This window comes from Ursus maritimus (genome assembly GCF_017311325.1).
Source record: "Ursus maritimus isolate PB19 chromosome X unlocalized genomic scaffold, ASM1731132v1 scaffold_X1, whole genome shotgun sequence".
NCBI lineage: Eukaryota > Metazoa > Chordata > Mammalia > Carnivora > Ursidae > Ursus > Ursus maritimus.
Genome location: NW_024423319.1, coordinates 115696270 through 115708166, shown reverse-complemented (window position 1 = coordinate 115708166; position 11897 = coordinate 115696270). Strand labels below are relative to the sequence as shown.

The 11897-nt window shown below is 43.6% G+C and overlaps 2 protein-coding genes across 2 annotated transcripts in view; both read left to right on the top strand.

Annotated features, from left to right (window-relative positions):
- FRMPD4 (FERM and PDZ domain containing 4) overlaps window positions 1-6942 on the top strand; it is a 551891-nt gene extending 544949 nt beyond the window's left edge. The window contains exon 17 of the mRNA XM_040634527.1: window positions 2871-6942. Coding sequence (XP_040490461.1) covers window positions 2871-4195 — 1325 coding nt within the window. The 3' untranslated portion in view covers window positions 4196-6942. The remainder of the gene's footprint in view (window positions 1-2870) is intronic.
- LOC121103652 (FERM and PDZ domain-containing protein 4-like) lies at window positions 45-2946 on the top strand. The gene is made up of 2 exons (XM_040634513.1): window positions 45-991; window positions 2866-2946. The coding sequence occupies exons 1-2, from the start codon at window positions 73-75 to the stop codon at window positions 2868-2870; spliced, it is 924 nt and encodes a 307-aa protein (XP_040490447.1). The 5' UTR covers window positions 45-72; the 3' UTR covers window positions 2871-2946.
- Window positions 6943-11897: the final 4955 nt, after the last annotated feature.

Here is an 11897-nt window from a genome sequence, read left to right as displayed (position 1 = left end):
CCAGACCCCATGGAGATGGAGCCCGAGACCATGGAGACCAAGTCGGTCACTGACTATTTTAGCAAACTGCACATGGGGTCGGTGGTATATTCCTGCACCAGCAAGAGGAAAAGCAAGCTGGCCGATGGGGAGGGGAAGGCACCCCCTAACGCCAACATGCCAGGGAAAAAACAGCCCGGGGCCAAAACAGCCGAGGCAGAGGAGGAAGCCAAAGGTAAATTTGGTACCGTGTCTTCAAGGGACGGTCAACACCTAAGCACTTTTAACCTGGAAAGAACTGCCTTTCGCAAGGACAGCCAAAGATGGTATGTGGCCACGGAGGGGGCGGTGGCTGAGAAGAGTGGACTGGAAGCAGCAACGGGGATAACGTTTCCGAGAGCTTCTGGTCTGGGGACGAGGGAGGTGGAAGAGAAGGATGAAGGGTCTCCTGACGGAGAAGCCGGTGAGGTTTCAGCGCTTGGCCAACGGGACCACTTCTTAACTGACGTGACCTGTGTATCTTCAGCCAAAGACTTAGATAACCCCGAGGATACTGACCCGTCGACCTGTGACCATCCTTCTAAGCTTCCCGAGCCAGAAGAGAGCGTGGCCCGCCTTTGTGACTACCACTTGGCCAAGCGGATGTCATCCTTACAAAGCGAGTGCCATTTTTCTCTACAGAGCTCGCAAGGCTCATCTGTGGACGCGGGCTGTGGCACGGGCAGCAGCAGCAGCACCTGTGCCACCCCCGTGGAGTCCCCGCTCTGCCCCGCCCTGGGGAAGCACCTGATTCCTGAGACTTCGGGGAAAGCCATGAGTTACGTTCCTTCCGAGGAGAGAGCCGCTGGGCTGCCCAGCCACGGAGCCACCTTTAAGGAATTACACCCACAGCCAGAGGGGATGTGTCCGCGGATGAACGTGCCCGCCCTGCACACAGCTATTAACGCGGAACCCCTGTTTGGCACTTTGAGAGATGGATGTCATCGACTCCCCAAGATTAAGGAAACCACAGGTACAGCAATGATGGATTTAGCGCTTTGCATTACACACCAGAAGCACGTACACCAGGTTCACAACAAACCTAAAAATATAAAGTCCGGAAGAAAAGTAAAAGTTAGAATTTTTTTTTTTTTTAAAGATTTTATTTATTTATTCGACAGAGACAGAGACAGCCAGCGAGAGAGGGAACACAAGCAGGGGGAGTGGGAGAGGAAGAAGCAGGCTCATAGCGAAGGAGCCCGATGTGGGGCTCGATCCCAGAACGCCGGGATCACGCCCTGAGCCGAAGGCAGACGCTTAACCGCTGTGCCACCCAGGCGCCCCAAAAGTTAGAATTTTTTTTAAAGGCTGCAGAACTATGGCCAGGTTAACTATCAGTCATTGATCCCCCCCAGGATTTAGTGAACACTGAAGTTTCTAGATCTGGAACAATAGTGGAAATGGCATTTGCTCTGTAGAATCTGGATCCGTACTTGCTTCCAAAATGTGGTAGAGCAATAATTTTTTTTTCCTAAATTCTAAATGTAGATTTTTAGCAGCGCTCAGCGGGACTTTTGGTTACAAGACAATATGATATAGAGTCCCAAGAGTTTGCTGTCCTTCTCAAGACCTCGCATTCTATTTGTGCCATTTCATTATTGAGGGGCAAGGAAGGACCATAGAGCTGGGTAGCAGGGAGAGATCGAAGGGGTTGGGGAAGAGCATTTGCCCTTCAGCAATACTTAACATCTCTCCCTACTCTGTAAGACTCTCTTCGAGACGTGTTCTAAAGTATCTGGCACACCTCGGTGTCAGGAAGGCTCTGGGGGTATGCACAATGAGCTGCTTTATTTTCCCCAAAAGAATAAAATATAGGCACAGGTAGAAAGAACACAGCCACCTTCTGTGCCCATCTTCACTATTCTGCCACCCAGTGGGCACGTAGTCCTCTCACCGATCCACTCGGCCTGCCGTCACGTGGCAAAAACAGATGTTCTTTCCTACTCTCAAATATCAAAGTTTATTAACACTGTCTCTCCCGTGCTAGGTCAGTAGATGGTAGGGAGAGCTTGCCCTGGTTCGCTTCCACTCCTGCCGTTTTAAGATGATCTCCTTTCACGAAACCCACTGCTGGCATCACCTGCCTTGGGAAACCCGTCGATGAATGTTGCTTAACTCATCACTCCACTAGCGTCTTGACCGCTAATTAAAGCAAGCTGTTTAATCTTTCGTGGTTTACAAAGAACTTTCCCCTAACTTCCCTCTTCTCACAAAAATTCTGTGAGGCGGAAGTATTTTCTTCACATGACAACTTTTTTTTTTTATTTAAATTCACATGACAACTTTTTTGAGAAAAGTTGGGCAACTTGCCCAGGGTCTCTGCTTCAAACCCTGTACTAGGCACACCTTGTGGGGTCCTCTTGAAAAGTTGACCTTATTTACTTTGCATTAATTAAATTAGACCACTTAAAAAAAAAAAGATAACGGATGCCAGGATTAACCTAACTCCCTTGAAATGAAACTTCAGTGTCATAAATATGTTTGCATAGTCGAGATCTAGGATCTAATTACATGTCTTTTCTAATTACATGTCTGAACACTGATAGATAAATACTGGGGGCAAGGCAAGTCGTGAAACGCCATGGTCTCTGAAAACGATCGTGATTGCTAGCCAATTCCAAAGAAATGCGTAGTTTCAGAAATAACAGATTCCCTGTATTTCCCGAACTGTCTTGAAATGGAAATCTGATGAGATCTCAGGAGGCAGTCTTTGAAAAGGGTGACCCTGCCAAATGGTGGCCGTTCTAGAGTACCTCCTCGGGAAATGACAAAAGCACGTAGAGATTCAGTGAAAATGACCACCCATGAGATGCTTAATGATTCTCTCTGTTTCTCTGCTACCCCTAGTGTAGCTTTGACAGAGCCTGGGAAGGAGAGACGAGGAGGCATGCCTTCAGCTTGGTCTCAACATCCTGAAGCTGATCCCATCCTGCTACCATCACACATCCCCTCGGAATCAAAGGTGCCAATTCCAAATCAAGACCCTAATGATTTCTCCCAAGCAAATCTGGCATATGGAGAGGCTGTGAACTGGCGGCCACTGGATCTAAGAGGGGGGAGCCTCGGAACACCCCCCAGCCAGAGGGCTCTGAGACGTAGCAGCAGTACCCTCTCGGGATCTGTAGGTTTGGAGACCTTCCAAGAGAGAAGCAAGGGTGCGGTCAGCTTAAAGTGTCCAGGTATCGCAGAAGCACAGGAGGCCGGTTCGGAAAGGCGAGCAGAACTCCCCCTGGGGAAGAAGCTCACCAAAAGTTTTTCCCAAAGCTCGATGTTCTTTAGCTCCGAGGGAAAAGTTCACAAAAGGTCCCTGGCGGCCCACAAAGATTCAAAGCTGTATAGGACATTACCCTTGCGCAAGCTGGAAGGCAGCAATTGGAGATGCCGGGGACCTTTCAGCTACTGTTTCCTGAATCGAGGGCAGGATGAAGACGGTGATGAGGATGAAGAAGAGGGAGAGGCCACCCGCCAGGTCTCTTGCCTCTTTCGACCACAGATGACTCAAGCCATGCCAGAACCAATCAGCCCACCTCTGGCTGTTGGGATTCAGAAGCAAGGAGGGGAGCTGACCAGGGGGTCAGTGCTGAAGGTCTGGGTAGAAGACCTGACTGGCCCAGACGATGCGGACTATAGCAACCTGGCCTTCGATGCCCGGATTGCAAGAATCAATGCCCTAAAAGAGAGCACGTATGCAATGCCCGATGGGTTCCTCGCAGCCCAAAATGATGCCAATGAGCTGCTCTGCCTTGTCAGGGCAACAAAGGGGAAGAGAGAGGAGTCACGCCCTGAAGCATATGACCTTACGCTTTCGCAGTACAAGCAACTGTTGTCCATCGAGTCCAGACAGTTGGGAAGTGCCTGTAGGAAACTGGCGATGGCCGAGAAAAGCCCAGAGGAGATGCTCCTAGCTATGACTTCCAGCTTTCAAGTGCTCTGTTGCCTAACGGAAGCTTGCATGCGGTTAGTTAAAGTCGTGAACTCAGAAACACAGCGGCAGGAAATCGTAGCAAAGATCAATGAAGTGGTCATAAACTACATTTGTCTCCTGAAAGCTGCAGAGGCAGCCACTGGAAAGACCAGTGGGGATCCTAATGTTGGACTCTCGGCGCGACATTCAACCACCATGGCCGCCCTCGTAAGCACACTAACGCGTTCTCTCAAGATGCTTTTAAATAAGTAAAGTCTAAAAGTCACATCATAATCTACCTTTGCAAAGCCATACATGAACGTTTATTTACTTTATGTGTACGATGAACAGATGTCTCCTTTCTTCTCTCTGTATATTTTGTTATTTTATATAAAATAGGAGATAAAAGTCACACTGATGAAATGTTGAAATGTACTAATCAGATGTATTCTGTTTATATTATACATATATATACACGGAAAAGAAATATCCAAGAAAGTGATGACATTCGGCTATTTTTCATATAGTTGAAACTCCAGGTATATGATGTGAAGTTTGAAGTTCTACCGTGTTAGAGCAAAACAATGAATCCTATCCCCTCTCCCTCCAAGCGGATACTTGGAGACCATATCATTCATACTTAGAAGTTAAAAAAGAAAGAGAGAAAGAGAGAGAGAAAGAAATCACAATGTATATAAAACAATACTTCTGTTTTGAAATTATGATTTTTAAGCATTGGAATTAGCAAAGAAGACATTTAAAATCCAAGAAGCTATTATGAATTAATAGAGAATATATCTAATAAATTAATTTTTTCCTCATAGCGTTCGGTTATCTCATGCTTTCTTCCAAGAATCCGACATAAAATTTAACTTTGGCTTCTGCCATTCGGACTAGAAATGGGGTGGGGGTGGATTCTATTGTGTCACTACAAATGCTCTTCACGATGTTTCTGTAATTAAAATAGTTCCCAAATAGAAGAAGAGAGGTAATGATGGGCAGGTTCCTAGGTAATACCTAGCGTTAGAGATTATCTAATTACATAAAATGAAAGGGATTAATAATATCAAGATTCAATTGTTTGATGAAAAGAGAGATCTCCTTTGATTTAATGTCAAAATATATAAACCAAAGACATCATCTTCCTCCCCACCCCAACTCAACCGCGAAACTTAGAATTCCATTAAGAGTGACAGAACATTCAGTGAAGTATTTGCAAAATTACAAAAAGCAACACTCAATGATCATCGAAGTAAGTGCAGATCCAGTCCTGTAAGGCGGACCGGACACTAGCCTGTGAGGCACAGCTCTCCTCATAGAGCTTCGTGCGTCACCTCTACAGGGGCCAATGCTTCCAACCAAATTTGGAATCCCAACCTAACATTGGGACGGTTTCAAATCCGGGTGTTCCAGAAAACCAGGGAGAGATGGCTCGTCTTATATAGAAGCCATGATTAAGTATTTAGAAGTTCTCATTTGGATTGGTAGATAGAAATAGGACAGCTGAGGGAAAAAAAACCAAACACGTGGTAAATTTGACCACTTTACGTGAAACCGATGGAGTGTACAGTAGTTTTCAGAACTGTACTCTGTGTACAAATGTATCTTTGGGTCAAAGCAAAAGGATGCAAGCCGCAATTGTCAAATCAAACTGATATGTACATATGTACTTCATGGGTCATTTAGTGCTTAAGCTGCACCTTCTCCGGTCTGTGTCGATGGCTCCTTAAAGGACGACGGGAGTACGCCAGGTGCAAATACTTCATTTTTGTAGCCTACCGAGCAGGAGGCGAAACAGTCTATATTGCTATCGCTTCTCATCAGTCGTTCCATAGAGACTCCATCGCAAAAGTCACACATATTTCTAGATGGTAGCAAACAAAAGGAGTTTAGGTGTGTGTTATTATAAATAATGTTTAAATAATACATTATTTTCTTATAATTATAAATATTGGTGTTTGATATTGATAAATATTAATGGTGTTTACTGTGGAAATTTTTGGTAAATATTCTGTGTACTAAAATGCTAACATTAATAGGATGTGTGTTCTATGTCAGACAATGTGCGAAACATATCACATATATTTAACCATCACAACTATCTTATGGTTTGGACACTGTTGTTAATACCCTATGGAGGCAATATGGTTTAATCGTTAAGGACATGGGGCCTGGGGTCAGAAACTTCTTGATTTACGTTCGGACTCTGCCATTTTCTATCCCTTTCATCTTGGGAAAGTTAATCAATGTTTTCTAAATCTCGATGTCCTTACAGTAAAATGAAAATCTCTTTCCATAGGATTGTCATGACTTTTAAGTACAATCACATGTGTGAAGGTTTTACTGCATTACCCGGCAGAGTAAATACTTAATGTTAAGATAATTTCATCATAGTCATTACGTCAAATATATTGCCGAAGATAATGTGTGCGGGATGTTTGCTTTATATGCATATTGTCGCCTGCCTGTATGTGCAGGATGAATTATGTGCGTTGCATTGTGTCTAAAAGGAGCGTACAAGGAAGTGGTGATCCTTGTTCAAATCCTATCCAGTTAGAACAGCTTTCAGTCCATTCCAGTTCTTTGAGAGGCCTCAGTGAAGCAGCTCTGGGTCTTTCCAGATCATCTCCCATTACCTATGGGTGCTCCGGTACGTTTCTGTTTCTTACAAACTCTTTAGTGCTTCGAAAACCTCAAACCCCCTCCCCCCCCATTCACTACACATGGGGCTCCTGAGTGGGGTCCAGGTCCACTAGAGTGTAGGAAGAACATGTTAGAATGATCCTTGTGTTTATTTTTATCTAGCCTTTTTTATGTTTGTGTATGTTTTATAATGGCATAATAGTATGGTGGTATATGTACATCATTTTAAATAAATAAATCAATTAATAAGCATATGCCTGGTGCGTGTATGCAAAAATCTTGTCGCAGGTAGGGCTGCATTCACACGAGTTGGGAGACCACTGAACTAGAGAATAAAACTTCCTTGTAACTCGAGGTCCTTTTTTTTTTTTTTAAGACTGATTTATTTTAGAGAGAGGAGGAGAGCACACGTGGGCGGGGGGAGAGGCAGAAGGAGAGAAAAGCAGGCTCCCCACTGAGCACAGTGCCCATCGTGGGGCTCCATCCGAGAACCCCGAGATCATGACCCGAGCCGAAACCAAGAGTTGGCTGTATGACTGACCATGCCACCCAGGTGCCCCTGTACTCGCGGTCCTTTACATTTAGTCCCCAGCCTGGTTTTCCAAGTGTATCGCTATTAATCTTTTATTCTAAAACTTTGAAACATATACAAAAGTAGACACAATCATATAACGAATCGGTATGTACTTCTCACACACCAATTCATTTAGTAAGAACTTCTTTCAGATGACTTTTAAACACAACCACAATGCCGTTTTCACACTTTTAAAAATCAATTCTTTAATGTTATCAAGTAAATATTGGAGACGTCAGTAACGAAGAAAGTGAAAATTCCTATAAACCGAACCCCCAAGGACAGTCCTCGTCAACGATTTAGGGCATCATCTTTCAACTTCATACATATAGATATAGATGTTAGTAGTATTGTCTGGGTTTGTGAATTTAACATTTGACTCTGAGTTGGTCTGGCTGCAGTTGCCCTTCTAGCTGAGTCCCCATTCCAGCATATTTTATGTGAGTGGATTGGCCAGAAGGGGTATGACGGACGTGGAAAGACGGAATTCTCAGGTGAACCACGACTACAGGATTAGGCTTTTAGTAAAATCCGGCAACCAGTGTAATTCCCTCAGACGCTGAAATTAACACAGACCCCCAGGCCCAACTGGAATCTGTCTAATCACAAATTATTTTCCAGAAAAGAAAGAACAACAAATATTGGAATAATGACCAGTACAGCAACACTGCAATGGATCAATTCCTTTTGCTATGGATTTCATCTGCCGTGATGATTCGTCTTAAGAAAGACAGTCTTCATTTATGTTCCTTTTTCATATATTTCTAAATGCCAGCTATTCTCTGAATGATACTTCTGAGCTACTCAGGATATCACTCTATTTCTCCTGGATTACTCTTGGTTTGGCAATGGGAGAAGTCCCCTCTCTTTGATTGGTTTACCATTCATAACTGTGTTGACTGATTTTTAAATTGGGAAATGAGCAAATCAGCTCTGTTCAGGTGATTCCTTATCTTTTCCAAACATTTAGAAATCTTCATAGGGATCAAAATACGTATATTACATTGTTTCTCTCTAACCTGATTTTGTCTCCGCATTTTGGGGGGTGGAAGGGTGCTTAGAGGTGGGAGGTGTTTGAGGAGCTGTGTGCCTGTGTGTGTGTGTGTGTGTGTGTGTGTGTGTGTGTGTGTAAGACTAGTTTTCAGTTTGGCTACATGGATTCCAGCGCTGGTTTCCCCTGTGGTGGTCCAAAAACTATGATAAAACGTTCTCTACATAACATCCCAAATCTTCCTTCAAAGTTAACATTGCAGAGATAGCTTCTCTGCTTTGAAAGATCAGAGTCGGAATCTAACCTTTTGAGCTGAATTTTTATTCATAAGAACTTGAACATCACTAAGCTGGATACTTTTTAATTATCTCCCTGTTCTCTGTCCTACCCCACTCACTTTTTAATTTCAAAGCCTATACATAGGAAATCCATGTCTTTATCAAATGTTAATGCGGCACAAAATAACGGAATGAATTAAATCCTGGGTCACCGAAATAAGTAGATAGCCAATTATCTATCCCACATAGCTTATTTCACCATTAAACTTGAAATTAACCTCCTGCCTTCAGCCGAACTTTCTCCAATCTTGCCTCCGTATTTATAATCGCATCTCAAATTTCTGTTACACATTAACCTCAAAGCATTGAGTTGTTTGTGGGTTGGTTTGGGGTTTTTTTTGTTCTACCTGTTAATTCTCATTTTATACTCTACATCCTGGACCAAAATTCTCTTTGCAGAATAGTCACTCACAACTTTGGGCAGAATTAGCTTTGGCAGTGGAGGTGTGTGGGATTCGGGAAGCTGAGCCTTCTTGGTAACCTCCAACCAAGTAATGGTTCTGTTCTCACTTAGATTAGTACCTCTTGCTCGTTTTGCCCTTTCACTAAATGATCCATGACTCCTTTCTGTCACCCACTTAAAGAGGCAGGATGAGTCTGTTCATTCATTCCTAATCTGGGCAAACACTGCTAGGGGCTGGAGGTGGGATACGATGGTCAATGATTGACATGGTCCTCGCCAAAAATGGAGCACCCATTCTAGGATGGGTCATTCCTCAAGAAAGGAGGGGCTCAGAGTCCTTCAGCATTGCAGGCAGTCTTCACTTCGCATGGCATCACAGGACGTCAAAGATGACCAAGCAAGCCAGAAACGTACAAAATGAACTTAATAGTCAATGAGAAAAAACTACAATTGTTCCATGACCTATAAAGATTTTTGTGGAAACATTACTATCTTATTGTCAATTTTAACTATATGGGAACATGAAAAAATATCGTCAAATGGATATTTATTTAGTACACAGTAATTTAAAACATTAGAAACTGAGAATTGAAGTGGGCCTTTTTGGTAAAACCTTATAGAGGGTGATGTGAACAGTGCCTGTCTTCTTTTATTCATCATTCAACTTATAATCTGGTGTGCGTATCTTTTCTACGCTTTGACAAATTGTCATACTGCTTTCTGAATTTGGATCGGCTTCCCATATTTTCTCGTTCGTGCTTCCGATGTTGTGAAATGTCTCCAAGAGTTCCTTTAATGTCGGTGAGTTTCTTTTCCAGTGTCACTTCCTCTGGGACAGCTGCATCCTCTTCATCACAGCCACCCTCCTTGCTCGTGTCAATGAATTCGCCCTCACTGCCTTCCTCCGGCTGCGAATGTCCAGTCTCAAATGAAGGCTGTGTCCGCATTCCCATAATCAGACTAATTTTTCTATCATTCCATTTACATTTTATTTTCATTTCACTTCCAGCATTATTTTGTGTTTCTTTATTGTACTTTCATCTTTGTTGGCCAGTTCCCTCTTTTGGTCATCCATTTTCATAAAGTGTTATGTGGCTTTATCACTCGGGGGGTGGTTGGGAAAGGAGGCAGCACAACTACTTGCTTCGCTGTCTGTGCCTGAGCTGAATAGCAGATGCTCTGTGGCCAATGGCCAAGGGGCATTGCAAGAAGTGATATGATTGGTCACTGATCATCATGCACCTCCTTTATTTATATAGTGATTTTGGGATTGAAAAGGTAATCGCAAAGTTTATACTTTGTGCAATGATTCACGGTGAATGTACCGTGGTAACTGAAGTTTAAACCAGGTTGTTGGGGGACGGGTGTTTAGCTAAAACCATGGTAACTGAAATTCATGCATATCAGACCCATGCAGAATGAGGACTGCCTGTACACAAATGTTTAAAGGGTCTGAAGCCAGTGGTGAAAATAGCTGAACAGGTAGCATTCGGCACTGTCCAATAGGATTTCCTGCAATCGTGGACATTTTCTATATCTGTGATGCACAATATGGTAGCAAATGGCCGTATGTGGCTATTGTGTATTTTCAGTGTGCCGAGAATGACGAAACAACGGAATCTTTAAGTCAATATAATTTAATTAATTTAAATTTAAAACCCACCTGTGGCTAGTGGCATGTGGAGGTCTAGTGGGCAAGTGTGGAAAGCCAAGAAGAGTAAAATAAACAGAACAATGACAGATTGCAGTAAATTCTAAGAGGGAAATTGATAGTCTGCTGAGGAAGGGACCGTAAGTAAGTCAGGACTTTGTCTAGGTTTGGAATGAAGGAGCCAACTCTGATCAGTTAGTACATGACACCCATTTCACACAGGCCCCGCTGAAGATATTTAAATGGTAAATGCAATAGAGACAGTAGCATATGAGGACTCTGCCTCCTTAGACTTGGGTTCTGATTTACCCAAATCCTTTCCTAAGTCCCAGGTCAAAAGACAACTGAGTACCCCCTGAATGATGCAAACAAACACATGCATACTCACTTTTTCTTAGCCTTTGGGTTTCTTAGATGATGATGATGTGTGATTTGCATGGATAACTATTTCTTCCCCAAGGTCTGAAAATCTGCTGTAGAATGTCGAGTGCACATTAGTTTGTGAATGCCTGACAACTGCAATGGGGTATGGGAAGGGCTGTGGCAAATATTGACCTAACAGCCAGCATAAGCAGTCTGTTTCCTAAAACATGTCCTTCCCAACACAGTCTGACTCCATACCAGCCCTTAGCCCAGAGCTGGAAATTTCCTCTGCTTTTCCTCATCTTCCTACCAGTTCTTGGGCCCAACTTCCTTCTTGGTTGGGTTCCAAGCCTGCACCCAAGTCCACTCAGATGTGACCCAATGCATTCTGCAGTCTGGAATATACATAGGGTGAAGAATAAAGGAAGATGTGAGCTCAGAGTTTGATGAAAGCCAATTTAAACTTAATCGCCACTATCTATTATTTCTTCCCTTTTCTTTCCCCTCCTTATTTCCCCCTCCCTCCCTCCCCACCCAACCCCCTGTATTAGTTTTATATTGCTGTGTAACAAATGAACACAAACGTAATGACACATTTATTATCTCACAGTTTCTGGAGCTCAGGAGTCTGGGCCCAGGTTACCTTGCTCATCTGCTCAGGGTCTCACAAGGTTGCAGTCAAGGTTTTGGCTGGGCTGCAGTCTCATCTGAAGGCTCAGCTGGGGATGAATCTGCTTCCAAGCTCATTCAGATTTTTTAAATAATTCAATTCCTTGCAGCTGTATGACTAGCAAGTAGCCCTGGTGTTTTGCTGCTGGAAGATGGAGGCTGCCCTCGGGTCACAGAGGCTGCCAACGGTTCCTTGCTACAGGGGCATCTCCAACATGGCTCCTTATTTTATCAAGCCCACAAGGAGAAGCTCTGACCTCAGGGAGGGTCCAGTCCCTCCTTTATAGGTTTTCACTTGATTAAGTCAGGCCCACTCAGGATAATCTCCGTTTCGATTAATTCA